The sequence below is a fragment of the Elephantulus edwardii genome, unplaced genomic scaffold (assembly GCF_000299155.1).
Source record: "Elephantulus edwardii isolate Elephantulus edwardi_28Jun2011 unplaced genomic scaffold, EleEdw1.0 scaffold00053, whole genome shotgun sequence".
Lineage (NCBI taxonomy): Eukaryota > Metazoa > Chordata > Mammalia > Macroscelidea > Macroscelididae > Elephantulus > Elephantulus edwardii.
In genome coordinates this window covers 7,142,865-7,169,151 of record NW_006399803.1, presented here as the reverse complement: position 1 = coordinate 7,169,151, position 26,287 = coordinate 7,142,865, and the positions used below count along the sequence as shown (strand labels likewise).

The window sequence follows — 26,287 nt, the reverse complement described above, 5'->3', positions numbered from 1 at the left end:
CTCCTTATCCACATGTCACCAGAGCTCCCTATGGGGTCTCTATGATTTGGAAGCAACTGTATGGGAATGGCAGTGGGAAATATGGGCTGGGGCACTGTTAAAAGTTAATCTGGACAGATTTATTTGAGTCTGACAATGACATCCCAGTTTACAAATGAGAGAGATAAGATAGAGAGACTGGGGCCGGGTGGTGGGGGAGAAATCCCTAAATAACAATTAACAAAGCAGTAACGAAGTAGTGGTAATATAGAATTACAAACAGCTTTAGTGCAGATTTAAAGTTTTCTATATTTCTTGTCTGACATTTATTACAAAAAAGGAATGAGGGCAGCTGGTAAATGTTGTCGACTCTGACTACATTACTGTACTCTTCTTGCAAACATCTGAATAAATTTAATTGACAGGATCCTCAAATGACAAGCTGAGTTGTAAAAAATCTCCTCCCATTTGCCACAACTTCCTTATGGGAGCCAATATTTCTTGAAACGGCAATCACCAAAATAAATTCAGAAACAGAGGAAATGCTAATATTGCTATAAGGCTGCACCTCCTCTTAACACTTTTCACATTTTGTGCCTTATAAAACAGCAGCCTTCTCCTAATCAGGGAGCTCTGGTGGTCCGGTGGGTATGGCGCTGTGCTGTCAACCCAAAGGCAGTTCAAATCCATCAGCTGCTCCACAGGAAAAAAACTGGCCATCTCCTCTTATGGGATTTATACCTGTGAAAACCCACTGGAGGGTCAGTGATCAGTCGGTTCCAACTTGTGGACACAAAACATCAACAATGGTGGCTTACCGGGGAAAGCATTACACTTCCAACTCAAAGGCAGGCAGTTCGAATCCACCAGTTACTCCAAGGGAGAAAGATGGGCAATCTTCCCTCAGTTGTTGTTGTTGTTGTTATGTGCTGTAGAGTTGCTTGCAAGTCACAGCAACCCTATGTACAAGAGCCTTAAACCCTACTCTATCCTATGAGAGACTCACCGTCTCTGACACACTCACTCCCACCAACCCAATTTCAGAATCGATCCATCTCATCGAGGGTCTTCCTTTCCTGCACCATCCCTCCACTCTCCAAGGACCAGTCCCTCCTTGCAATATACCCACAGTATGTCAGACAAAGCTTCAGAATCCTTGACTCCAAGGAGCATTCCGGCTTCACCTTCTCCAGGACAGACCTGTTTGTTCTCCTAGCAGTCCATGGTAGAGTCAACACTCTTCTCCAGCACCACAACTCAAAAGCATCAATTCTCTTTCTATCATCCCTAGTCACTGTCCAACTCTCCGATACATAGCACGTAACTGTGAAGACCATAGCCCGGATCAGGTGCACCTCAGTCTCCAGCCTGACATCCATGCTCTTCAGTATTCTGAGAGGTCCCTGACAGCTGACTTTCCCAATGCAATTTGTGTCTTGATTTCCTCAGGAGGCTCTGAAAATGTACCATGCTGGAGGATCAGCTAGGAGTCAGTTCCATCTGATGGAAACTGTTGTTATTAAGTGCCATTGAGTTATAGGTGACTCATAGCAATAGTATGAACCTAAGACCTGAACGCTTGTATAATTTTCATCCTTTCTCCACGTTCATAGGGTTTCTGGAGGCAAGCTATTTCGGAAGTGGATGCCACTCCTGCTTCCAAATTTGTTTTAATCAAGGAGCTCTACCAAACACTCTCCACCATTTGACACATCATTGTCACAGTGTTCAGCTTCACAACAACCACAAGTTAACTATGGCAATTAGGTTAACTTTTTCTCCCCTTAACTACTGGATTTTTAATTTCATTTTATTTTTTTTATTCATTTCAATGAATATTTACAGAGATTTTAGATTTCCATTCATTCATTGTTGCACTTTTCTCCCCGCCCACCCCATTCCCCACCCCCAGGATTTTTTTTAAATAAAAAAATATAATAAAGGTGAACTTTAAAAGTAAAGCTACACAAAATCTGTGTGCACAAGATTTGGTTTGAAAACATGGACTCAATGTCTAATAAACAAAATAAAGATATTCATGTTTCCACTCCTTTATTTTACATCTACGGAGCAACTACTGAGAGAATCTGTGTGACCTTTTGAAATCACATAGCTCATTAAAGACAGACTAGAAACACAGCTCAATTCTCCCTGTTCCCAAGTCTGAGCTGTTTTGACCACCAGAGACCCTTGTTAAGAAGTTACCTAAGTATGTAGGGGCAGAGATTTTTTTCAACAACTTGATACATTTTGGATTGAAAAAAACCCCACGCCTTCTGAAATCACAAGGAAAGCCAAGATTTAATTACATCATAATTAATAACAGTTGAGTATTACTTTCAGATATTAAGCATATTATATTCCAATAGAATGTTTAAAACATTAGCCAAATATTTTTAGTCTTTGTTGTCCAATTTGCTTTAAACAGTTTACTAATTAGCATTTACACTTGCACCACTTCATTTTTCTCATTAATCCCCACCTGAGCTAATCCACGGCCACACATGAGGGTCTCTATATCCAGGCCGTGGCAACACAGGTTCATGCTGACGGCTGCTAGGATTACGGACCAAGAGCCAAAGGGGAGCGCAACAGCCTCTGGAGAGGGGTCAAGGCTCACAACACTGAGCGATAGTGCCTCCAGGATTCCAAAACCAGTGAGGTTTGCTCTGCAAATGACACTGTAAAAACCAACACAGAACAGACAAAAAGTCTGTCATAACAGAAAGAAGTCTGTCGTAATCAGCTTGGCAGACAGGATATCTATCTCCCTCATCAAAAACAGGAAGGCCAAGTCCTGGAAAACTAATCAAGCCTGAAGTCAATGTGGAAGAGAACTGAATTTTAAAGTCATGCTATTAACACATGCAAGAAATGAAACACATGGACGGACATTAGAGGCGCAGTTTGCATGGAGGCTAGAAATAGAAAGTCTGAAGACTTTGATCTTCATAATGGTCTCCCTGATCAGTCTGCCGTTTAGACATCATGACCCGCAGTGTTTTCACTGGTGGCTCTTCTGGCAGTAGCTGAGAGACCTGTCTTCCTATTCCACCTGAGTCTAGTAGAAGCTCCACTAGAACCTGTTTAGCATCATGACAAAATGCAAACCTCCAATGACAGAAAGGTGGTTAGTCACTGCACAGGACAGGTACCAGCCTTGACACTGGGGGTTCAGTGATTCACCCAGCCTTGAGCTCTGGACAATGCCATTCATGTGCAGCCATCACACATCTGGTAGTTGAGGCTGCTTGTTGCTCTGATACCGAACGGGATTTAGCAGAACTTCCAGACTAACCTGGACTAGGAAGAAAGACCCGGCAATCCACTTCTGAAAACTAGCTGGTGAAAACCCTCTGGGTCACAGATCTAGAGCCAGCCAGGGAGCTGGCAGCGGGCCAGGCAGAGTTCTGATCCACTGCGCATGGGGTCACCTTGGGGCAACTTAACTGCCTCTAAGGACAGCAACAATGATAAGGTGAGATATTTCCAACACGCTTTAGTGAAGCAATATCTCAAATGGCATCTCTTCTTGACAGCTAACTTTGTCATTTTAAATGGCTATGCACACATGCAACTCAGATGATTTCTATTTTTTTATAATCTTTGTCACTGTGGATCAATCAGGGAGCTAGAACTATCCGTTATGATGGACTATAAACCAGCTACAGTAGTTCTCTCCCCTGACTGGACTAAACCATTGTCATGTGATATTACAGCTAGTCCCCCCTAAAGGTGGAGACCATTTTTCCACTTTCTGAATGTGGGCTGGCCTTGCAGCTTGCTTTGATCTATAGAATGTGGTGGAAATAATATCGGGCTACTTCTGAGTTTAGTCTCTAGAAAACATGCATTTCTCTTTTGGAATTCTGCCCAGCTGCCATGTGAACAAGTTCAGGCTAAGCTTTGAAGGATGAGAGACTTCCTAGAGTAAAACAAAGCCATTTTATCCTAGGTCGCCGCCCCCATCCGTGCCCCCCCCCCCAGTCTCCGATAGATCTTAACAGCAGTCTATGAAGGATGAGATTAGCCTAGATGAAACCAGAAGCAGCACCATGTGGAATCATGCCCAAATTGCTAGTCTGTAAAATCATAAACTAAGTAGATACTTTTTATTTTGAGCCATTAAGTTGTGGAATGGTTTGTTATCTGGCTGTTGGACAGATTCGGTTGGGCAGATTTCAGTTCCTAGTCTTAAACCTAAAAGATAAATTTGGTTTACGAGACAAGGATGGACATGGTGACTCCAACTAGGTGCTTGAACACGAAGGACATCATGACTATTGTTCAGGACAGACATGTTGTTCGTTGTGTTGCTCTAAGTCATATAGCTGGCTTAATGGAACCTAATAAAAGCAACAGGACACAGGGCAATGTCAAAGTTTTCCCATCCTCTAAGAACATATTTGAACTGAACAGCCTACTGGACTCCAGAGACCATAACCTTCTATCTTCTCCTGTACAGTGCTATGGAGGTGGCCTTAAATATGTACCTTTAAAAAATTTTTTTTAGGATATTTGCATATTTTATTGTTTGGTGTCACTAAATTCACTACAACTCATAGTGCAGGGGGAATAGGTTAGGAAGGTGGGGGGAATCTGGTGTAAGGGGCAACGTACACAAACTTTGCAGGTAAATAAGAATATGTTAATACTTCTAAGTGATGTAATATCACAACTTTTAATTCCTGGCTTTCAGAATCTGATTAGTGGGATATCTGGTTTTGTTTTGTTTTTTTTAAGTTATCAGTGATTTAATTTTACTTAGATATGGGATATCTGTTTTTATACTCCAAAGCAAGCGTCATGTAGAACACAAAGAAATGTCACATCCCTCTACACAACTTGAATACTATGGCTTGTCAAAAGAACAAACAAATCTGTCTTGAAAAGGAGTACCGTCAAAGTGCTCCTTAGTGAAAGAACTGTTTAAAAGGAATATATGATCGGGCATTATTTGTATAACAACAGTCCAGAATAAGAGGTGCATAACAGAGTAGACTGAGGGAGGGTTGGGAAGGAAGAAAATTATGCAACAATGAATGAATGGGTTGGTTTTGGGGTTTCTTTTTTTTAAATGAAGTAGGGGAGTAGGGAAGAAAATGTGCAAAAATCCAACTTTTCCATAAACCCTTGCTAAAATCGTAATTAAAACACACACACACACACACACACACACACACACAAAGAGGGGAGGAAGTAATCCTTAGAGAAATAAGATGGAGAGATTTTATCTCACATACTTTGGGCATGTTATCAGAAGGGGTCAGTCCCTGGAGAAGGACATCATTTTAGAAAAGTAGAAGGTCATGAAAAAGAGGAAAAGCCTTAATAGGACGGATTAACATAATGGCTACAAGAAGGAGCTTATACACACCAGGAATTGTGAGGATGGCGCAGAAACGAGCAGGATTTTGTTCTTCTGTAAATGACAGCACCTAACAGCAACAACCACCTTAAATATTAGTGGCTCTTTTATCCATTTATGATTTTCTAATGTCATGCATTGATCAGGAGAAAATACTGGTTTAGCAGTTGATACAGCTCTTCCAAATTTTAACACACTTTATTGAGTGAATTTATCAAAACCACATTCCTCACCTGGGTCTCTGAGTCAGCATTAACTCAACAGCACCTAACAACAACAGCAACTTGTCACATCGTTCAAGAGGCAAGAAACAGAATGAACTATGTAACCAGACAAGCACCAACTTGAGTGGCAAAGGCTGTAACAGAATAACAGAAGAAGATTTCACTGGTGTCAGAACTAAGCATTCCTTGAAGATGGCAAGCATTGGCACAGGTCAGACGGTAATGAAAGGAATGGTAGGGGTGGGGTATAATGGTGCTAAAAATTCTCCACAAAGGTACAGAACCCCTGGGAGATGGGGAAAGAACAGTTAATTTTAATAACATCATTTTCTTTAAGAACAAGGCTTTAAAAGTTTTTCTTACTGTTCTTACCTAGCAGAAAAAAATATATCAAACTCCTTGACTACCACATCCATGGAAATAATAAGGAAACAACATATGTGAAGACAGGGAGAGGGAAATGAGACCAGTGCGTCTATGAGCCAGTGAAGACGATTAAGCTTTTTTTGAGAGGAGATAGAATATGGTGACTCAATAGAAAAGAGTCAAGCTAGGGTAGAGCCTGCAGCAGAATGTCCTGGAAGAAGATCTATCAAAGACATGCTGGAGGCACTGGAGTGGATGGGGCAAGTTGTCTTAGTGAGAGGTGATGGCCAAGATAGATTACAGACGAAGGGATGGATCTTTAGACACATTCTGAAGACACAAAGACTTAACTAAAAGAGCATGCATTAGAAATAATGTCATGGTTTGGAGCCAAGGAAAATAAACACTGGAGCAGACAGAGGTCAAAAGACAGTTCGCTCAACAGAGAGAAAAATTAAGTAATAGCTAATTAAGTGGTCACGAGCCAAAGCTCTGTAGTTAGGCTGAGCTCTGCTGAAACCAGACCTGAAGTCATTGGAACCTCAGCTTCCTTGTCTATAAGACAGGTTTACTATTATCGATCCCACAGGCTAAAGGAGGGTTAAAGGAGGGTTAAATGAGGAATTGCATGAAGTTGCCAGCACACTGCCTGCCTCACAGAAAACCCATCGGCTCTGATAACAATAACAAAAGCAGTCACAATAAAAATGACCACAGTGAGTAGGAAAAAAGGCCCTTCTGAGGGGAGGAAGAGTGACCTGGATTCAGTCTTGCTCACACATAGGCTTTCATAAATATTCCCGAGGGTCTGTCAAGTTCAAGAATTACGTGGACGGGAATTCTGCAAGTAGGAAGACTCAACCTAGCAGAGTGAAGAAGGACACTGTGGATTCTGGATGGGTCCCTCCAGCAGACTCACTAACAGGGGACAGAAAGTACAGACCACGACGGGTGATACTGTCAGAGAAGTGACACCAAAAGCACCATCTGTAAAGTGTTTGTGTACCAGAAATCTATCATGAAAATGTTCTTCACAAGCCTGGCTCACACATACCAATATACCCACAAAGGCTAAAACTCTATTGACTTTTGGGTCTTCTAAAGTGCTTCAGTCAGGGTTGTTTTTATCCAATTACAGTGGTGCTTTTAACGATATGGTTTTATTTGTATGGCTATGAGCAAATGCTGGAGTTTTTGTTGCTACTGGTGCTTTTATTAATGCTGATATTATCCAATTGTCTAGTGCTTTAGCTACAGTATGGCCATTAATATGTATGAATTTGTATCAAGAATTTTTTGAGAATGAAATCATAATGAAAATGTGAAACTTTGTTTTTAAAAGGGCATCTTCTACTCAGTTACTAATAATGTTGTAATTCCACTTAGAAAGATTTCATGAAATTTTGCTGTCAGTATTCAGAGGATCTAAGAAATGTTCTATCTAACAGTTTACATTACCCTGAGCACATGGACTTCTAGGAATAAAGTAGATAGTAAACATTACTAACAAGTCTTTAGGTCTGGAGTGAGAAAGGATGTGATACCAACTCTAGTGACTCGTACCATTATTTAACCCGTTTTCCTCCTCTCTGCACTAATTATGATACAATGCATTTAGATATACATAGTACCTGACACAATGCTACAGAATTATAAGTGGATTCTATTAGCACTAAGCATTTTTTAAAAAAGTCTAAAAGTATTATTATACCTTCCACAGGTGCCCAACATGCAGCATTCAGGTCCCCAAGTTGGGAACTCTAACTTGACAACAACAACAATAACAACAACAAAAATAATGGCAGAGTTGAGTCAGGCTCTTGATTTGCTTCTTGTTTAACCTGAGATTTGTGGTACAGATGGTCTGGGGGAGGACGTGATGGCGCCAGGCTGCCTGCATTAGAATCCCAGCTCAATCAGTCACTGTGTGAACTTGGGCAAATGTGTAAGATCAGGACACAATCCCTGCCTCTACAGAGTACTTGTTGCTGTTGTTATATGGCAGTGAGTAGGAACTTAGTCACAGCAGACCCTCCGGTGGGTTTTCAGAGGTAGTAAATCACACAGGAGGAGATTATTCATCTTTCTCCAGAGGAGCAGCTGGTAGATTCTCATTTGGGTTGGCAATTCAACTGTTAAATGGTACACATTTAACTCATGTATATGATATCAGGTTGCAAGCTAGTGCAGGTTTGTACTTAATGAATGAACTAGGGAGGCCTGGTGGCCTAGTGGTAAAAATCTACACTGCAGTCCTGAAGGCAAATGGTTCGAATCCACCAGCTGCTCTGAGGGAGAAGAATCTCCACTTGTGAGATTAACTGCCTCTGAAAACTTGCTAGAGGGTCAACTATGCACTTGTTGCAACTCAATGGCACACAACAATAACCTAAAGGTTGGCAGTTCAAACCTGCCCAATGGTGCTGAAGAAGAAAAGCCTAGCATTCTGCTTCTATAAATATCACAGCTGAGGAAAAAGTAGGAAGAAGTTTACTCTGTAACACATGGGCTTGCCATGAGTCAGAATCAACTTAATGGAAACAAGTTTGATTTGCTTTTTGTGAAGCACTATATAAATGGTTAAATAAGTAAAACCAATAAGCAACAAGCAACTGTCACAGAGTCTGCAACCATTTAAATTTGGTACCAGTGTGTGTAACTGGAACAGTTTCACTTTCTTGTCCTTTTACTTTGTCCCTGTGATTCAGATCACTCCCCATTTCATGGAACAACAAGTCACTGAAAAATGCAGCAAAGGTCATATACTTCCCTCTCACATGAACTGTCAAGTTCAAGATGATCCTAGATTTCAAAAGGACAATCAGACTGCCTACATGGGCATAGGTCCCTAAATACAGCTCCTCACATGGGGAATTTTCATCACATGACCAACGATTGCCCATCAGAAGAAAGTAAGGCAGTTTTAAAAATAAGGGCCAGGGTGGAATGCAAAGGGAGGTTGTCCTAAATAAACCCAAAGAGGAAGTACCCAGGGTGGTACGTGGAAGAGCCTCCTGGCTATAAGCACTCATGTCTCAGAGTGTGAACTACACAAGGAGACCATTTACTTGGAAGCAAGTTCATCTGTTAAGAGGTTTCACAGAAGGCCAATCAGACTTACCACAAAATGAGGACAGTTTGGTTCAATAGCAACTTCCAGTTTTCCTTGGCCAGCAGCACACACAAAGGTAAGACAAGATGGGAAGCTGCTATTTATAGAAACACTTGAAAGAAACTGCAGACGTGAAATAGATGGAAGTTGCAGATCAAAGCCTTAAGGGAACCTGAAAGATTCCTATATATCTCAAACATATTATCCAATCCTTTTCATGTAAAAGAGAGCTCTGGTGGTGTGTTGTTGTTAGACTGCAGTTGAGTCGAGTACGACTAGTCACCCTATGAGTAACAGACGTGAACCCTGCCCTGTCTTGTACTGTTCTCACCACCTATGACTTGAGCCCACTGCTGCAGTCCTCTGTCAATCTACCTCACTGGGGGTCTTCCCTTCTTTTAGTAATCCTTCATAAATAAGGATGACAGAATGCCCTTGAGTTATAGTGCTGGAAAAGGATACTGAGTATCCCAGTTTTGGTATTGTTGACTGCCGTCGAATCAAGCACGACTCACGACTCATAGTGATCTTATGAACAAAAGGTCCGAAGCCTTTCTATAACTATCGCTGTTTCTCAAAGTTCATAGAGTTTCCAGAGGTATGTTGTTGAGGAAGCAGATGCCACTCCTGCTTCCAAACCTGTCTTAAACTGGGAGCTCCACCAAACACTGCCCACCATGGGTAACTGTTATGGCATTTGACTTCCCAATGGCACAAGACTCAGCATCACAGCAACCCTAGGTTACCTCAGTACAGCAAATTGACAGAAGAGTGATGTACACTAACAAGAATGTTCCTCCAAAATATACTAGCAACCAACTTCTAAATGCAAAGGCCCTCACTGAGGTCTTGTTGACTCTAAACAAGAGGCTTAAATAAAAAATAACCAATACAATATGTTGTTGTTGTTATGGGCTGCCAAAAGAAGAAACAGGTATGTCCTGGAATAAGTGCAGCCAGAGTGCTCCTTGGAAGCAAAGGTGAGGAAGCTCCATCTCTTATATTTTCGGCATGTTGTTAGGCGAGGCTATTCCTCAGAAAGGAATATCATATTGGTGGCTAGTTGTTGTTGTTGTTATGCGCTATCAAGTAACTTGCGACTCATAGCAACCCTATGTACAACAGCTCAGAACCCTGCTCTATCCTGAGCCAAGCTTATTATCTCTGACACACCTACACCCATTAACCCATTCACTGAACCAATCCACTTCATCGAAGGTCTTCCTCTCTTGCACTGTCTCTCCAACGTCCCAAGCATAATGCCCCTCTGCAAGGACTGTTCCCTCCTTGCAACATGCCCAAAGTACATCAGACAGAGCTTCAGAATCCTTGCCTCCAAGGAGCAGCCTGGTTCATCCTCTCCAGGACGAACCTGTTTGTTCTCTCAGCAATCCATGGTATATTCAATACTCTCCTCCAGCACCACAGCTCAAAGGCATCAACTCTCCTATCATCCCTAGTCATTGTCTAGCTTTCTGATGCGAAGACCATGGCCTGGATCAGGCACACCTTAGTCTGTAGACTGATATCATTGCTCTTCAGTATTCTGGAGATGTCCCTGACAGACTTTCCCAGTGTAATCTGCCTTTTGATTTCCTGGCTGCCGGTACCAAGAGTGTTGCTGTAGAGCAAAGCAAACTAAAGCTGCTGGTGGCTTAGTAGAAAGGAATTGTGCTGCCAATCCAAAAGTAGACAGTTCAAATTTACCAGGTCCTCTATGCGAGAAAGATAGGCAATCTCCTCTTATATGGTGTATAACCTCTGAAATCCCAATGAAGGGTCACCTATGAGTTAGTTCCAACCAAACAACACACAACAACAACTTCATTTAAAAGTGAAAACCTCTATTTTAAGGCTGTAGTTTTAGGTGCCGTCGAGTTGAGTATAATTCATAGCAACCCTACGAATAATTGATCTGTACACTGTCCTATCCTGTGCCATTCCTGCAATCTCTGACACACACAAGTCCACTGCTGCAGTTACTATGTCAATCTCCCCTGTTGAGGGTCTTCTTATCCTTTGATGTACCTCCCCAAGGAATAACCTCTCTTAGTAACATGCCCAAAGTATGTAAGGTAATGCTTCATCACCTTTGTCTCCAATGAGCACTTCTCCAAGACATTCCTATTTATTCTTTTGGCTATCCATGTGATATTCAGCACTCTTCTCCAACAACATAGTTCAAAGGCATCTATTCTTCTGTCATCCTTAATCATTGTCTAGCTCTCAGATCCACAGCAAGTGACTGGAAAGACTATGGTCTGAATCAGGCACACCTTAGTCCTCAAGCTAATATCATTGCTCCTTAAAAATTTAGAAAGAGAAAAAAAATTTTTAAAAAATTTAGAAAGATCCCTGACAATAGCCTTTGCCAGTGCAATATGTCTCTTGATCTTCTGATTGCTGCTACCAAGTATATTGACTGTGGATCCACAGAAGATGATGTCATTGACAGTTTCTATCTTTTCTCCATCAATCATGATGTTGCCTATAAGTACAGTGGCGAGGATTTTGTTTTCTTGATGATAAAATGCAATTCTTATTGAAGGCTATGGTGTTTAACCTTCTTCAGCAAATGCTCCAAGTCCTCCTCACTTTTAGCAAGTAAGGTTATTGATCAATCTACATAATGATGGTTATTGATGAATCTTCCTCCAATCCTGATGCCACATTCTTCTTCATAGAGTCCAGCTTCTCAAATAATTTGCATACATGCTTGTATAATATCTATATATAGACCAAGAGGCTATATATGTGTGTGTATGTATATACACACACACACACACACACACATATGTACATACATTGTTGTATGACCACAGCAAGGAAATGCTGCATGGTTTAAAATTAGGAAAGATGTGTATGAGGGTTGCATCCTTTCTCCATATCTATTTAATCTGTATTTTATGGATGAGCTACTGATAAATCAGAAGCTATTTCATTTGTTTCCATTTCTTCTTAAAATGTTTCTGTGAGACTAAAAAGCTGCTGCTTTAAAAGGTTGATCCCTTCTTAGTTAAAATTATTGCAGTATTAATTTTATGAAATTAATATAACATGGAAGACAGTATAAAAATTGTTGCCAGTTTCCAGATTAAAAATAGTGGAAATGACTTCTATCTTTTATTTTGGAAAACTGGGGACAAGAAGATATTCCCAGGCAACAGCTGAGGTGCCAAGTTTCTGCCAACTGCTTGGTTATAATTTGGAGTTAGAATAAAATTGTGTCTCTTGAAAAGCATAGTTTCAGAAAGAGAAATAATGTGAGGCCATCACAAGCATCTAATGATACTCCTGACTCCTCCATATTTTGGTTGAGTCTTAAGACTTTCTATTTCTAACAGGAGAGCATTAAGATGCTTCTTTTAATTCTCCAGTCACGAGAATGGCACGAGGAAAGCCACGGGACTCCATGAATGTGACTCACCCAGACCTCTTTTTCTTGTCAACTTTGACCTATGGTGAAATGCCTCAGACCCATCACACACCAGGCTCCCTTCCGTGGTGTGAAGAGGAAAGCAAGGAGTGAGAAGCTGTACTTTTAAAAACAAAGGGGAGTTGTACTAAGAAAACAGTACTGGGCACCACGTTCATATTCCACAAGTCTTGAGTTCTGGCTGCGCATTAGAATCATTTAAGACTTTTCAAGAAAACACTACAGCCAGGCTGTCTCAGGCCAATTAGGTAATAATTTCAGGGAGTGGGTTAACCCCTACTGATGTTGTCAATTGATACTTATACTGATCTCCTAAGATAGAGCAAAATTGTCCCAATAGAGTTTATAAAGCTGTAGTACTTTTTAAAATTGTGATTTGAGTGAAAGTTTTAAAACAGACCGGTTTTTCATTTAATCATTCATATATCTTTTGTTTCATAACATTAGTTACAACTAATTAATGTAATTAATTAATGACAATGTCTGGGCAACCTCTCATTATATATTGCCTTTCCCTTCAGCCAAATTAGTAAATATATATTATCTATTCATTCATTTTCACTCCCTTCTCCCACCCTTCCCATCCCTGGGAATCATCCAAGAACGATTCTCAAAGGCTTTAATCTTGAAGCCCACTGGCTATCTTTCTCTTTCATGGAGTAATTGTTGGGTTCAAGCAGCTGGCCTTTCAGTTAGCAGCTGATGTGGGGAATGCTGGGGGCCCAGTAGGAAGACCCTGTGCTGCAATCCCAAAGGCACACGTTTCTAATCCACCAGTTGCTTCATGGGAGAAGGACAGACAGTGATCAGTTGAGCACTTAACCACTGTGTCAGCAAGGCTTTGTTAGGCCTGGGAAAGGTCCCTGTCATTCTAGAAAAAGCTCTTGATAAGGCTAATGTGCACCTAAGGTAAGAATTATTGTGGGTGTGGAATAGAAGGCAAAGAATCAGTAGGAACTTAAGGGGTGGTGGCAAAGGACATTACTTATCAGGTTGGTAGTTCAAATCTACCATCAGCTCTGCTGGAGAAAGAGAAATCACTCAGCTCCCCACAACACTTAACAGCCTTGGAAACCCAACGGAGGGTCATGAGTTGGGATCAACTCTCACATGGCTACTGGACCATTTGCCCTGGCATGGAACAATCTACACGCATCTCTGGCTTCTAAAAAAGAGTCACACGAGTCCAATGTATAAGGGTGACACCACCCAACCAGGCCCCTGGGAAGCAGCTCTACTCTAGAAGCACATGAAGTCTCCATGAGTCAGAATGACTGACATAGCACCAGCGTTTTGTTTTAAGGACCCAAGTCCTGCCACCAAGGTCCAAAACCTGATAGTGAGTGTACAAAACTCACTTCTCTGTTGTTGCCAGCAGCAGGGGCTCCCTTAGAAGCTTCTCTGAGCTGCTTACGGCACTGGTTTGAGGGAACAGCACCAATCTTAAAAGACCCAGGGCTGGTGAACGTGGATTCAGTCAGAAGAATGCCTGATGTTTCAGGAAAGGAGTTTTATTTCATAATGACCTATGTCACAAAGCCACAAAAGGGAAGATTCCAGGTCAATCTAGAGCTACATCCCTCCCGGCAATTTTAACCCCACCGCTGGCTTCCATTTAGGCATTTTGAGCTTATTTTCAGTCAGGAAAGCAAGAAAGACTCCCCTTAATAACTCAGCAAGAAAGAGCCAAGTGTTTTCTCTCCTTGTTTCTGGAACAAGTAGGTATCTACACGCTTGAATTTGTCACTGTGCAGACAGCGACTTGGCTGGCACGGCCACTCCTAGACTCGGAGACCACCAACAGCTGCACCCGACAGCAGCAGGTGCCTGGGCACAGCCCAGTGAAAAATTCAGCTCAAGAACAATGCCACCGTTATGATGCCAAAGGACAAGGCCGAGACACACCACCACTCCACTGCCTGAGCTGATGCGAAGAGCTAAGCCTCAGCTGCAGCTCTGGAGAGTGTGGCTTTCCTATCTGTGAAACACACCCCCGAACAGTCAGGTAGCCGCTCTCACCGTGGGGATCAGCCAGCCAGCAGAGTGAGTAGAATAAAAAGAAATCTATCCCGAAAAATGCACTTTCCCTTTTAACATGTCTTCTCCTCCTGTGGACTGTACTGCCACAGCCACCAAGTTTACATTTACATCCAAATATGCACACACAAAAAATTACCGATGCATCTCACTCCCCGGTGACTTTATAACAGGTTGCTAGGTAACAGTGCATACAAGTCAGGTTTCAAGACCTCTAGTAAGCCACCATAAAATAGCTGGATGGGCCTTTTGCATAAATAGTGTGCATTTGTTATCTGTTTTCATATGCCAATAGATCAGGCAGTAAAAACTCCTACTGCCAAACTATAAACAAACACCCCCCACCCCCGCCCCCCGGCATCAATAGTGAACCGAGGGAAACAAACAAAAATCCCAGATCACAAGATGACATTTTGGTGCACAATCCTTCCCCTCAACCTCCAAACCAGCTTCTCCCCTTGGGTTGCTCCTGTGTGCAGAGCCGGCTCCCAGCAGCCACAAGCCTGATCTTGTGCTCACAGAGGTTGGTGTGGAGCTAATTACAGCCTGGTGGGGGAGACTCAGAGCTCAGCTCGGCAGGAGCAGCTATCACACACCAGAGTGTGAGCCAGACTAAGCCTCCTCTCACCTTCCCTGTCACCTCCCTCTCCCCCAGAGTTACAAAATTCCTACAGTTAAGGAAGAATGGCAATAACCCTTTACCGAGTTACTCATCCTCGCTCAGCTTTTCTCTGTCTGGTAGACAAGGACATGTCCTCTTTTCTAAATGATGCCAGAAGAATATGTTCTTTGCATTCTTTCCTTCAGGATTACACTCTCACAGAACCAAACCACCAGATCCATTGCTGTGGAGTTGATTCTAACACACAGTTAACTGCATGCGTTACAGAGGAAAAATGAGCTCTGCAGGGTTTCTTTTACTGTAATCTTTGTGGAAGCAAATCACCAGGTCTTCCTTCTGCAGCGCTGCAGGGTGGATTCAAACCCACAACCTCCCACTCAAACCATTTGTGTCAGAGTTTTTATTACATCACAGGTGCCCAGAAAAGGAGAACTTTCATTAGAACATCATCACATAAGCCGAGGAAAACCTGACATCTTCTCAGCAGTGAAATCCTAAAAGTAACAAAAACAAAACAACTGAAAACGTGCATTTCCCTCTATCTTTAAGATTTTCAACCATAAAGCTCAGCGCTTCTATCTTCCCACAGATTTGGATGGAAGGGTGGGAGGAGGATAGAGGAGAGCGGAGAGCCCTGTTTTTCTTTAAAGCCACGTAAGATACATTTTAATTCGTGACTCGGTCATTTGGTCACTAGCATTACAGGCTGTCTGTGCTCTACTGTCTTAGCACCCGCTCGATGTCCCTCCCAGGTTCGTTTCTGCGCCCCCTCATTTCCCCTCTCTTCTCTTTCCTTGTCTCTTCCAGGCTGGTTTCTCTCACTGCTGAAAGGCAAAGACCTGGGGAGAGGAGAGTTTTCCAAAAGACCCACTACTGAAGTGTCACTGAGCAGAGGGACTTGAGAGTGAAGCTGAACCTCTAATTCACCTGGCAATGACATTTAGTGAAATGAGACTCAGTCCACTTAAACGGAGGCGGTGACCAATTATTCTCCATTTAAAAGGGTATTGTCAATCTCCAAAGAGCTGAAATGGCATTTGGAAATCATCGTGGGGACTGGCATCTCCACTGAAAGACAGAACCAATTCTCAACCGACCTTTCCCTCCCCACCCCCTGCAACTCCTTTAAAATTTAAAATCATACTTTAGAAAAAGAACAGAATGAGGAGCAGCACAATCCCATAACATGTCCTGTCGTTCCACTGGAGTCAGAAACAACGGGGCCCCCTCAGCAGCTCTCTACCCCCCCGACTCGGCATCAAAACCTAAGCACAGAAACGGGGGGGGAAATGACGAGACATAAAAAAGCATCACATTTAACCCAATGGTGGCGGGAAGAGAAGGCAATGAATAAGGACACTTTAAAAAAAAAATAATGTATATCCCATCTTCTTTCTACAGGGCACTGAGGAGTTGAAAAAGAATTTTTCCCCTAAAAACTATTTAAAGATTTTATTATCTTCTAATTTTTAAAAGTCTATACTTGTTATAGAGCTCTGATAGACTAGTGAGGAAGAAGCTGTGCTATCAACACAAAGGCAAGTGGTTCAAATCCATCAGTGGTTCTCTGCGAGAAAGATGGCCTCTCCTCTCATGCCATTCACAATTTCCAGTCTCTGGAAACCTGCTGGAGGGTCAGCTATGAGTTGGTTCCAACTCAACCAAAATGAGTGAGCAAGTGATACTTGTTAAAAGGGGTCTTGTGGGTTGGGTGGGTTACAAGTTGTGCTGCTAAGCAAATGGGTGCCAATTAGAATTTACCAGTCAATCTGCTGGAGAAAAAGGAGGTGGCCTGCTCACACTGGGGTTTACAGCCTCGGCAACCTGACGGAGGATGGAATCAATGACACTTGAGAACAGTATTCTCTGTGTATATATGGCCGTTAGCAATCTTCCAAATTAACACATGGTATATTTGTAGTTTGATACATACCATCTAAATACTTTTTAAAACTCACCAAACAAAACCCAGGGCAGAGTCAAGTGAAACAGAGACCAAGGTTGCAGCATGGAACTGACAAAACTGGCTTGTCATGTGCCCTTACCCACCTCCCCGCAGCAAGAACACATAAAGGGGTAAATCAGAAGGAAACCAATGGTCTCTTTTCCTCTTAGACCCAACAAAAACAATACAAAGGACTGCAAAGGGGGAAAAAAAAGGCAAGTCAAGGAGAAAAGCTACGACTATTGAAATTGAGTCTCGAGCTCACCTATTCCTACTAGCTTGTTTTACAGATGAGAAAACTTGGAGAGAGAGGGGGAGAGAATACAACCCTATTCAAGTACCTGACAGCTTCATGAGAAAATCGGACGCCATCTTAACAGAGATGTCCTGGCTGAACAATGCTGAGGCACTGTTGGCCACATACTCGGAGGGCTCTTTCAGCTTTGTGTGGTTGGCGGGCCTGTCGGCAGCACTCAGGGCAAAAGAGGTGGGCAGGCCGTTATCTTCCTTGGGTTCCTCCTTCACCAGCACAGGCGAGATGCCAGCCCCACCCTGGCTAGTCCTCTCTGGAGTGTTAGACGTCATCATGGTCCCCACTAGCTCTGTCCCTCCTCCTTCCCTTTGCTGCCCCAGGCAGGCACTGTCACTGAGGTGGGGAGATCCCTTGACCTCTGTGTCTGGGATCTCCTCCTTCACCTTGGCTTCTGTCCTCAGGAAGTGCTGGTGGCAGCGCATGTGGAGTTTCAGGCTGAAGTGGCGAGAGGAAGTGAAAGGGCATAGCTGGCACTGAAAGGTCTCTCCTCGGTCTTGGTGCTGATGAACCTGATGAAGAAGCAAGAAGAATGAGCTATCCCCCGTGTGCATATGGAAAACGCCTTGTTGCATATCCAGATTATTCATCAATCATGTCCTCACAGCACAAAGGGCTGGCCCAGAAGTAAAAGGACCAGAGGGGCATGCCATTACTGCAAGTCAGTAGGTTAATCCCTAAACATAAAGTGGTCTGCACAGGTTAAGAACCCATGAGGAGAGTCAGCTCACAACCACCAATGGACACTGTTTTGGGTAGAATTCCCCTTCTATTCTAGCCAGCCCATCTCGGTTGATGTCTTCAGAGAAAAGATTACAAGCCTCGCTCAACGCAAACATACCTAATTACAAGTTGAGGGTCCAAAACAGTAACCTGTCAGATAATTCCTTTCACAATAGTAAAACTTTGCATGCATACAATTATTGACATGCAGACAATCTGTTTAATGTTTCACAAACATCATTTCCATTTTTGAGATGTGTTTGTTCAGTAATTAAGAACTGGGAAGAGAATGTCTCCTGGGGATTGCAGTCCACAGACAGGGAAACGGAGATCCTGGAGGAAGTGGCTTGAAGGGAATCACACCTGAAGTCAGCAGTGTGGGAGGAACCACGTGTTCCAAATGAAAGAACACCAAAGGGGTTAATTTCATATTCTAGCTTCTGATGTCAGCAATGCAAGGAGGCAAATTTTTAAATCTGGTTCCAGCCTTCCACGCACAATACCTGTAAAGAGTCCAAAGATTTTTTTTCCCCTTTTTTCTTCCTGCCACTACCAAATTTAGTGCTTGAAAAAGTGAGGAAATAATTGTATTGGCCTGGGTCCTGCTCGGGGCTGCCAGGTGCTCTGTAAGCGTGTAACTTCCCCATTCATCTCTGCCAATATACTTCAGTCTTGACCTGTAACACCCCTGCTATTTTAGTACTGGCCCTCCTTTGAGTGCAAACTGCCAATTGTGTAATTTGGACCAAATTATTTGGGGAGCTCTGTGATGTGGACAAACAAGTAAGTGATTAGGACACTGACCGAAAACAGAACTGACACTTCAGCTATCAGGTGGGATTTCAGTGGGATTTGAACCCAGGTCTAACCAAGGGGAAGGGCGCACTCATTAACCCACTGCACTACCTGGCCCCCAGGCACAGGCATTCTTTCCAAGACAGCAAGTTTTACTACAGCTGTTTATACATTCTGAACGCAATCCAACAGCATTATTTGCTCGCCAAAACATACTTTTAAATAATGTTAAGTGACCAACAAAAGCAAAGAAATTAAAAGTTAATGGTGAGATCCTGTCGCTACAGCACCCCACTGTGGCTTTTTTAAAAAAACAACAGAAGACATTCTAGGTCCCCTGAAACATGATTTTCTCAACAGAAATAAGGAAATAAACTTCATTTCAAAGGTAGCAAAGGGCTGCTCACTGAATGGCCTCCTGTCTGCTGAGGGTGGGAAGAATGGGGGAAAGGGAAACACCAAGTGTCACGGGCTGTTAATATTGCCCTTCTCTGCTCTATTACAACAAAGGGATTGAACTCATTTCATTTACTTTCTCACAGAATAGTGACGATTCTCCTGTGCTGCTTCTACCCAGTGCACTGAGAGCCTGACACCTCACAGGCCTCAGGTCACAGCCCCACGGGGCCTGGGCAGGTGCTGCCCAAAGGACGCTCTGGAACCAGGGGTAAAGGTCACAAGTCAGAAAGCTTCCCTGTCCCTGAGAGAGCACAGTAGCGGGGCCGCTACCCAGACAGCACGACCTTAATTCTGCCAACCCAGAAGAGAAGAGGAGTTAATTCAAGGACAGAAGCTTCGGGAGCTGCCTCTGGAAGAAGGAAAAAGGCAAAGAGTGAGAAGTCCAAGTTCTAAAATCAAAAGGAAGCCTTGGATTTAAAAAGAGGTTCAATGCAAGTATCTCTTGTGTCTTCTTTGCAACCAGATCCTAGCCTGGTAATATGTGGTTATGGAAAAATTAATGAATGCTTTAAAGTGAAACAGGGGACATGGTGTTGACTGCTGCATGTATAATTTCATTTGAGCTACACCTCCCAAAGGGACTACATATCACATTCAGCCTCTGAGAGAAGTATTAGCTCTACCCTCCAGTGGCAGTTTCTTCTCTTCTTGCCCAACAGAACACTCTTCCATTTTCTTTCCTTTTAGCTTCATTTTCTTGCTTTAAAACTCCTCTCACATCTGCTAATGGGAAGCTTCGAAAGACTGTCTAAAGGATTTCATTCTCTCTAGACCAATATTTAAAGACTCACCTCCCAGCCACTTCTCAGCAACAGCACATATCACCAACCTTAGGTGGGAAATAGAGGGCTTTCAGGATGGTGCAAAATGGTTAATGGGCTTGGTTGCTAAGCAAAAGGCTGGAAGTTTAAGTCTACCCTGAAGTGCCTAGGAAGAAAGGCCTGGTGATCTGCTTTTAAAAAATCAGCCCTTGGAAAAAACCCAATGGAACACAGATCTATGCTGCCACACAGTGATCAGAATCAACTTGGTGGTAACCATTTGCTTTTGTTTTCTTTTTAACTGGTATTTTATCACCGTCATCATTATTATTACCAGCTCCAAACAGCATTCAAATGCTATTTGTGAGCAAGAAGAAATTTTGGGAATCCTCTACTCCACCTCACCTATGGGGAACAGACCAGGCAGACTTTCTAAATGGCAGAGCTAAGAACGACAGACCTCGGCATTCTGAATTCCTTGTCCAGTCTTCTGCTATTACTTCATCAGATCCTTTCTTTGCATTACCTACTCACCTTTCCTGGTCAGTTTTACCTCATGAGCTTCACATGTAATTCCTGAAGGTTCATTCGCCCAGTGAAGCTGTGAAAGACTTAAAGAGGATCTAAGGAACTTTGACGAAGCTGTAGGCATTTTTAACAAGCTCCTTTCAAAGTCTGGCCATAAAAAAGTTTTGCAAAATAAATGAAGGAGGTAAGATGGGTTGTTGGTTTGTTTTGTTTTTTTTAAAGATACCATACCTAACATCTAGTAGGAATTAACAGATGCTATACTTGTCAAATATATTTTTAAAAAAATTCCATTTTACTTAAATATATAAAAGCAGTCAAAAAAGAGACATATCAAACTAATAATGATTCTGTCTGGATGACAGGATTATGGGTCGACTGTGAGGTCCTTTTCTCTTCCCCTCAGTTTTCCAAAACTCTAACACTGAAGGAATATCAGAAGAAGAAAAAAAATAGATTTTAAGAATAACTTCTTACACCATTTCACTGATTTATTTCCAAATATAAATGTTAATGTGTACCCAGATGGCTTTCAGATAATAATTACCAAATAAGATATATTTACTGGGTGTTTTTTCATGCTGTATATTGAATGAAGTGTTTTATATGCATCACCTCATTTAATTCATAGAACAACCACATACATTAGATAGTATGATTTTTATCTCCATTAGTGGAAATGGAGGCTGAGAGAGGTTAAATGGTTCATTCATTTATTGCCAATATATTGTGAGGCTAAGATTTTAACCAAGGTTTCTCTAACCACATGGTTTGAGATTGTAATCTGCAGGCTAAATACACTGTCCTCTCTTTGCAGGTTAACTTCTTTATAGGTCTTGGAGAAGAGTATTGAATATACTATGGACTGCTAAGAAAACGAACAGGTTTGTCCTAGAGAGCGTGAAGCCGGATTCTGAGGCTTCGTCTGACATACTTTGGCCATGTTGCAAGGAGGGACCAGTCCTCGGAAAGGAATGTCATGCTTGGGAGGGTGGAGAGAAAGACCCTTGATGAGATAGATTGATTCAGTTGTGTCAGAGACAGTGCAATTGGCACAGGATAGGGCAGGGTTTAGGGCTGCTGTACATGAGGTCGCTATGAGTCGCAGGCGACTCGACGGCACATAACAACAACAGCAACAACGTGTAGTCTACTACTTATCTATGAGCATAAGGAGTTCTGGTGGCACAGTGTTTAAGTACTTGGTTGCCAGTGGTAAAGTTAGCAGTTCAAAACCACCATCCCTTCCTCAAAAGACAGTTACAGCAATCTACTTCCATAAAGCTTTGTAAACGCTGTAAGGCAGTTCTACTCTTATCTTACTTAGCGTGTGATTATGAGTCAGAATAGATTCAATGGGAGTGGTTTTGTTTGTACTGGAGAACATAGCAAAGAATATCTGTACCTAAGACTCCACTCAACATATTTATGTACAGACAATATTTGCAAAAATCCAAAAAAATTAAAGTATCTCAAGTTAGAAAAGAAAATAATGAATTCTTAAATAAAAATAGAGAAAAGTTCCATAAGTGAGGCGGCGACCCGGCAGAAGAAAGAGAACCCCATCTGATAAAATTAAACTTGCATGAGCTCGTCTCACACTTCCCTTATCAAAAGCCAGAGTCGTAGCTCAACAGGTTAGGACACCATACGTTTGAATAAAGAAGTAATTTCACACAACTGCTTTATTGTACTGGTTATTGATTTGTTCTGAAAGCATTCCAAGACCCCACGACCCACAGAGCCCTCGCGGCTCTCATCTGTAACACTGCCATGGCCACCATCTGTACCATCAAGGCACCCAGCTCGTCTCCCTGGAGTTTCAGGGTCAGCAGTTCCTGCTATTGCAAACCAGGCTTTTTTTTCCATGGGTTTATAAATAGGTAGTTTTAAGTGACCCTGAGCTGAAACCAAGCTTACAAGGTGTCAGGCTAGATGCAAGTTTTCTGCTCACTGAAGCTTTAAATTCAGGAGACCTGATTTCTAACCGCTGCTCCAATTCAAACACAGAAGCACAAACACAAATTCTACTTTGAAAGGCATTCTTTTTTATTTTAACTTGAATCGTGCTAATGAAATCTACTTTACAGATTTAAAATATAAGACTTTGCTTTCAGAAGAGGTAACAAACAGATAAGGGTTAAGTTAAGACCTAGAAATGGGTTCAGTAAAACTCAACCAACCAGAGTCCTCATTAAGTGAATTCTGAAGATGAAGGGCAGGGTACTCCTCGGGCAATGGAAAATGGTAGAAAAAGGCAAATGATAGAAAACAAATTACATCATGTATTTAATTTTCTCTTTTCTTCATTTCCTTAGCTATTTCCTAAAGTCAACTGGGGTTCTATCTGACCACACCTTTTTGGCAGTACAATCCTGAAAATTGTGACGTAACACAGTGCCTAGCATGGCAAGCCACTAACTGTGAGGTTGGCTGTTCAAATCTACCAGTTATTCCATAGGAGACAGATAGGCATTTCTCCCTAATGAAGCCTGGGAAAGTCGATGGAGGCTCAGTATGACTTGGAATCACTTCAGGGGTGCACTATGTTTGGTGGTTTTGGTTTCATACTTACAAAGTATACTTCTGTATGACAGAAGAGGTGGCATTTTATAAACATTGTAGACAGCAAAACAGTATTTAAAATTCAGTAAGAAAGAATCATTACTAAGTGGTTCCATGGTGGTAGGAAGAAACACTACTGAACATTTTCTGCTCAGACACTCTGCTAATATTATCTCCTCAGATACTAATGACAACTCTTACAGACAAGCATTATCACTCCCATCCAACAAATGCGAAACATCGAGTGTCTTAGCTTGCTGAAGGCTACTTAGCGAGAACATTGACTGAAAATTAGGTCTATCAAATTCAAAATTCTTTTTCATTTTATCCTTAAATGTCACACAAAACTCTTAGTATTAAAAACCCAAACTCACTGTTGCTGAGTTGGTTCCAACTCATGGTGACCCTCCATTGGTTTTCTAACACTGTAAATCACTTACAAGAGGGAAAATGCCCACCTTTCTCCTTCCAAGCAGCTGGGAAATTGGAACGACGGGAAACACAGCCTTTTAGTGAGCAGAATAAAACCCTATAACTAAGAGTTTGCCCACATTTCACATGAGGGTGTACATGGACTCTAGCACTCTTTCTGCTCTTCACAGACAGGAACCTCTGAGTTCATGTATTTTTAATTGCACGTTGAAAACACTATTCAGTCTTTGGTAGGTGTAAGCCTGGAATCATTACAGTTAAACACTGACCACTTTTAAGAAGTCTCATCAGAAATGGCTCCCAAGCCCTTCCTGGGGCTAAAAAGAGTTAAGGCCAAAGAGCCTTTCAATGCCCTGACACCTCTGAATGTTCTTCTGCATATCTAAGCTAAGAGCAAAACCAAAGGCGACCATGACCAGTTGCCATGAAGTCACAACAGGTGTGGCCTACATGTCATGAGCAAAACTGTGCTTCATTGTATTTTCAGTGACCTTGACGTTTTAGAAGCAGAGTGCCAGGCCTTGCTTCCAAGTCACTTCTGCGTGAACCCCAACCCGGAACTATTTGGTTAACAGCCAAGCACATGAGACATCCGCACCTGTCAAGTACTCTATACAATAGCACAAGCTGGGGTCTAGAGGGGGGGGAAGATTTCTCTTGGAAGGGGACAGGGTCCAAAAGCCCTCCCTTTGGTGCTCAGGCTAAGTAGTTCTGAAGAGGAAAGCTCTAAGAGGTCAAGCATCTCAGGAGTCCAGCTTTACTTTGGTCTGTACTTGACGTTTCCTACTTCTCTTTCCTCTCAAACTCCTCCTTAGAGTAACGCAGAAAACAGAAGGCAATGCCAGGCTGTTGTTTCACTACAGGAAAGGCTGGCTGACACTACATATGGAGTCCTTGGGTAGTATCTATGGTTAAGTGCTCGGCTACTAACTGCATTTGAATCCCCCTGAAGCCCTTTGGAAGATAGCCTGGTGGTCTACTTCTAAGGTTACAGTCTCTGACTATGCTGTGGAGCACAGTCCTACCCTGAAAAACACTTGGGACAGCCATGAGATGAGAATGGCTCAAGGCGAATGGTTTTTAGGTTTTCGTTGTTGTGACACTATGTCTATTTCTGGACCTCCAGGGCTGCAGTCTGTAGCAGCTGTGATGGTAACTCAGAGGCAGAGCCTCTCTGAGAGGGCAAACCCACCAGTGACTCCACGGAGAAAGATGGGCAGTCTCCTCCCTTGCAATTTACAGCCTCAGTAAACCTGCTGGAGAGGCAGCAATGAGTTGGCTCTGACTCTATGAGCTGAGCTTGCACTGACATCCATTATGTAGTTACTGCAGATTCTCTCTACCTTTAAGGTTGTAAATGGATATTAACATCTTCCCAAGGAAACCTCTTTCAACTCTATTCCTTTGCATCTACTCTCCCTTGCTAACTTGAGCATAGTACCCTCTCCCTGCCTTGAAGACCCCCTCAGGCTCCCAAGCTAGAGCTCTGACAGTCTGTCTGTCAATGCGCTGGTCCGTGGGTGGCTTACCTTCATGTGGGATTTGAGATTGTCCTTGCGGGCACACCGGAATGGACAGAGTGGACACTGATGACTCTTTAGACCTGTGTGAATCACCATGTGTCGCTTCCAGTAACTCTTCCTCTTTATAACCAAACCACATATCGGACATTGGAAAGGCTTCCCGCTTTCCTCCTCGGGGGCTTGGAAAAAGGAGAAAGAAAGGGGAAAATGAGGAAAACAAAAAGGTGCAGTGCATCAAGCACTAATTCACATTCACAGCTTATAAATATAAAAAATGAGCTAGTTTTTTTCTTGGCAATTCAGGATTTTATCCATAAGAATATCGTGTCGTTCTTCAAGTAAAAAGCCTCATCATTCTGTTTTTTCCACCTGACGATCCTGCTCTTATGAAAGTCTGACTTCAGGGGACCATCATAGACTTCAAGTGGGCTGGATTCGTCTTGTGAAGGAAATTACCAGATCTAAGTTCAGACCTGAGTTCCTGGAACTCAGAAGTTGGGGTGAAATGAAGGCAAATGGAGAGAAAGTGATGTATTGCTCTACATTGAAAATCAAATGGCCATCATAAAACCCACAACTCCACTCCCATGGAGAAAAACTGTAGCATTCTTAGTGCTGGTGGAGTGTGCAATATACCTGGCTGCTAACTCAAAGTTTGGTGGTTTTAATCCACCAGCTGCTCCAGATGGGAAAGAGAGACAATCTCCTCCTATAAAGATTGCCTTGGAAACTCCATAGAGTAATTCTACAGGATCATGAGTTGGAACAGCCTTGATGGCAAACTTGATGGTTTTTTAGTTTAGCACTGACCGACCTAGACATAACACCAGTAGATGCTGCTGTCAATTTAGCCATCAGAGGGTCCCAATATCAGGGTTTTTAACCTTATTCTTTCTGTCCCTCTGGCAGTCCCTAAAGATATATGCTGCTTTCCTCTTCACTGTGACAAAGCCATGGTGCCCACTCTGGGAAGAGCTGCAACTAGACAAACACAAACCTTCAATTTTTCAGGAAAGGAAACGGACCAACAAGAAATTCTAGGCAAAGTCAAGATCATTCCCTCCTCCATTCTCCCCAAAGAACAGGGTCTTTGTTGTGACAC

The 26,287-nt window shown here is 42.5% G+C and overlaps 1 protein-coding gene across 3 annotated transcripts in view; it reads right to left on the bottom strand.

The window, feature by feature from the left end:
* Nucleotides 1-26,287, bottom strand: part of ZNF827 (zinc finger protein 827) — a 261,480-nt gene that overhangs the window by 168,099 nt on the left and 67,094 nt on the right. For all 3 annotated transcript variants that reach the window (XM_006887004.1, XM_006887002.1, XM_006887003.1), the window contains 2 exons: nucleotides 25,192-25,364; nucleotides 17,431-17,911 (listed from right to left, as the gene is read on the bottom strand). In XM_006887004.1, coding sequence (XP_006887066.1) covers nucleotides 17,431-17,911; nucleotides 25,192-25,364 — 654 coding nt within the window. The remainder of the gene's footprint in view (nucleotides 1-17,430; nucleotides 17,912-25,191; nucleotides 25,365-26,287) is intronic.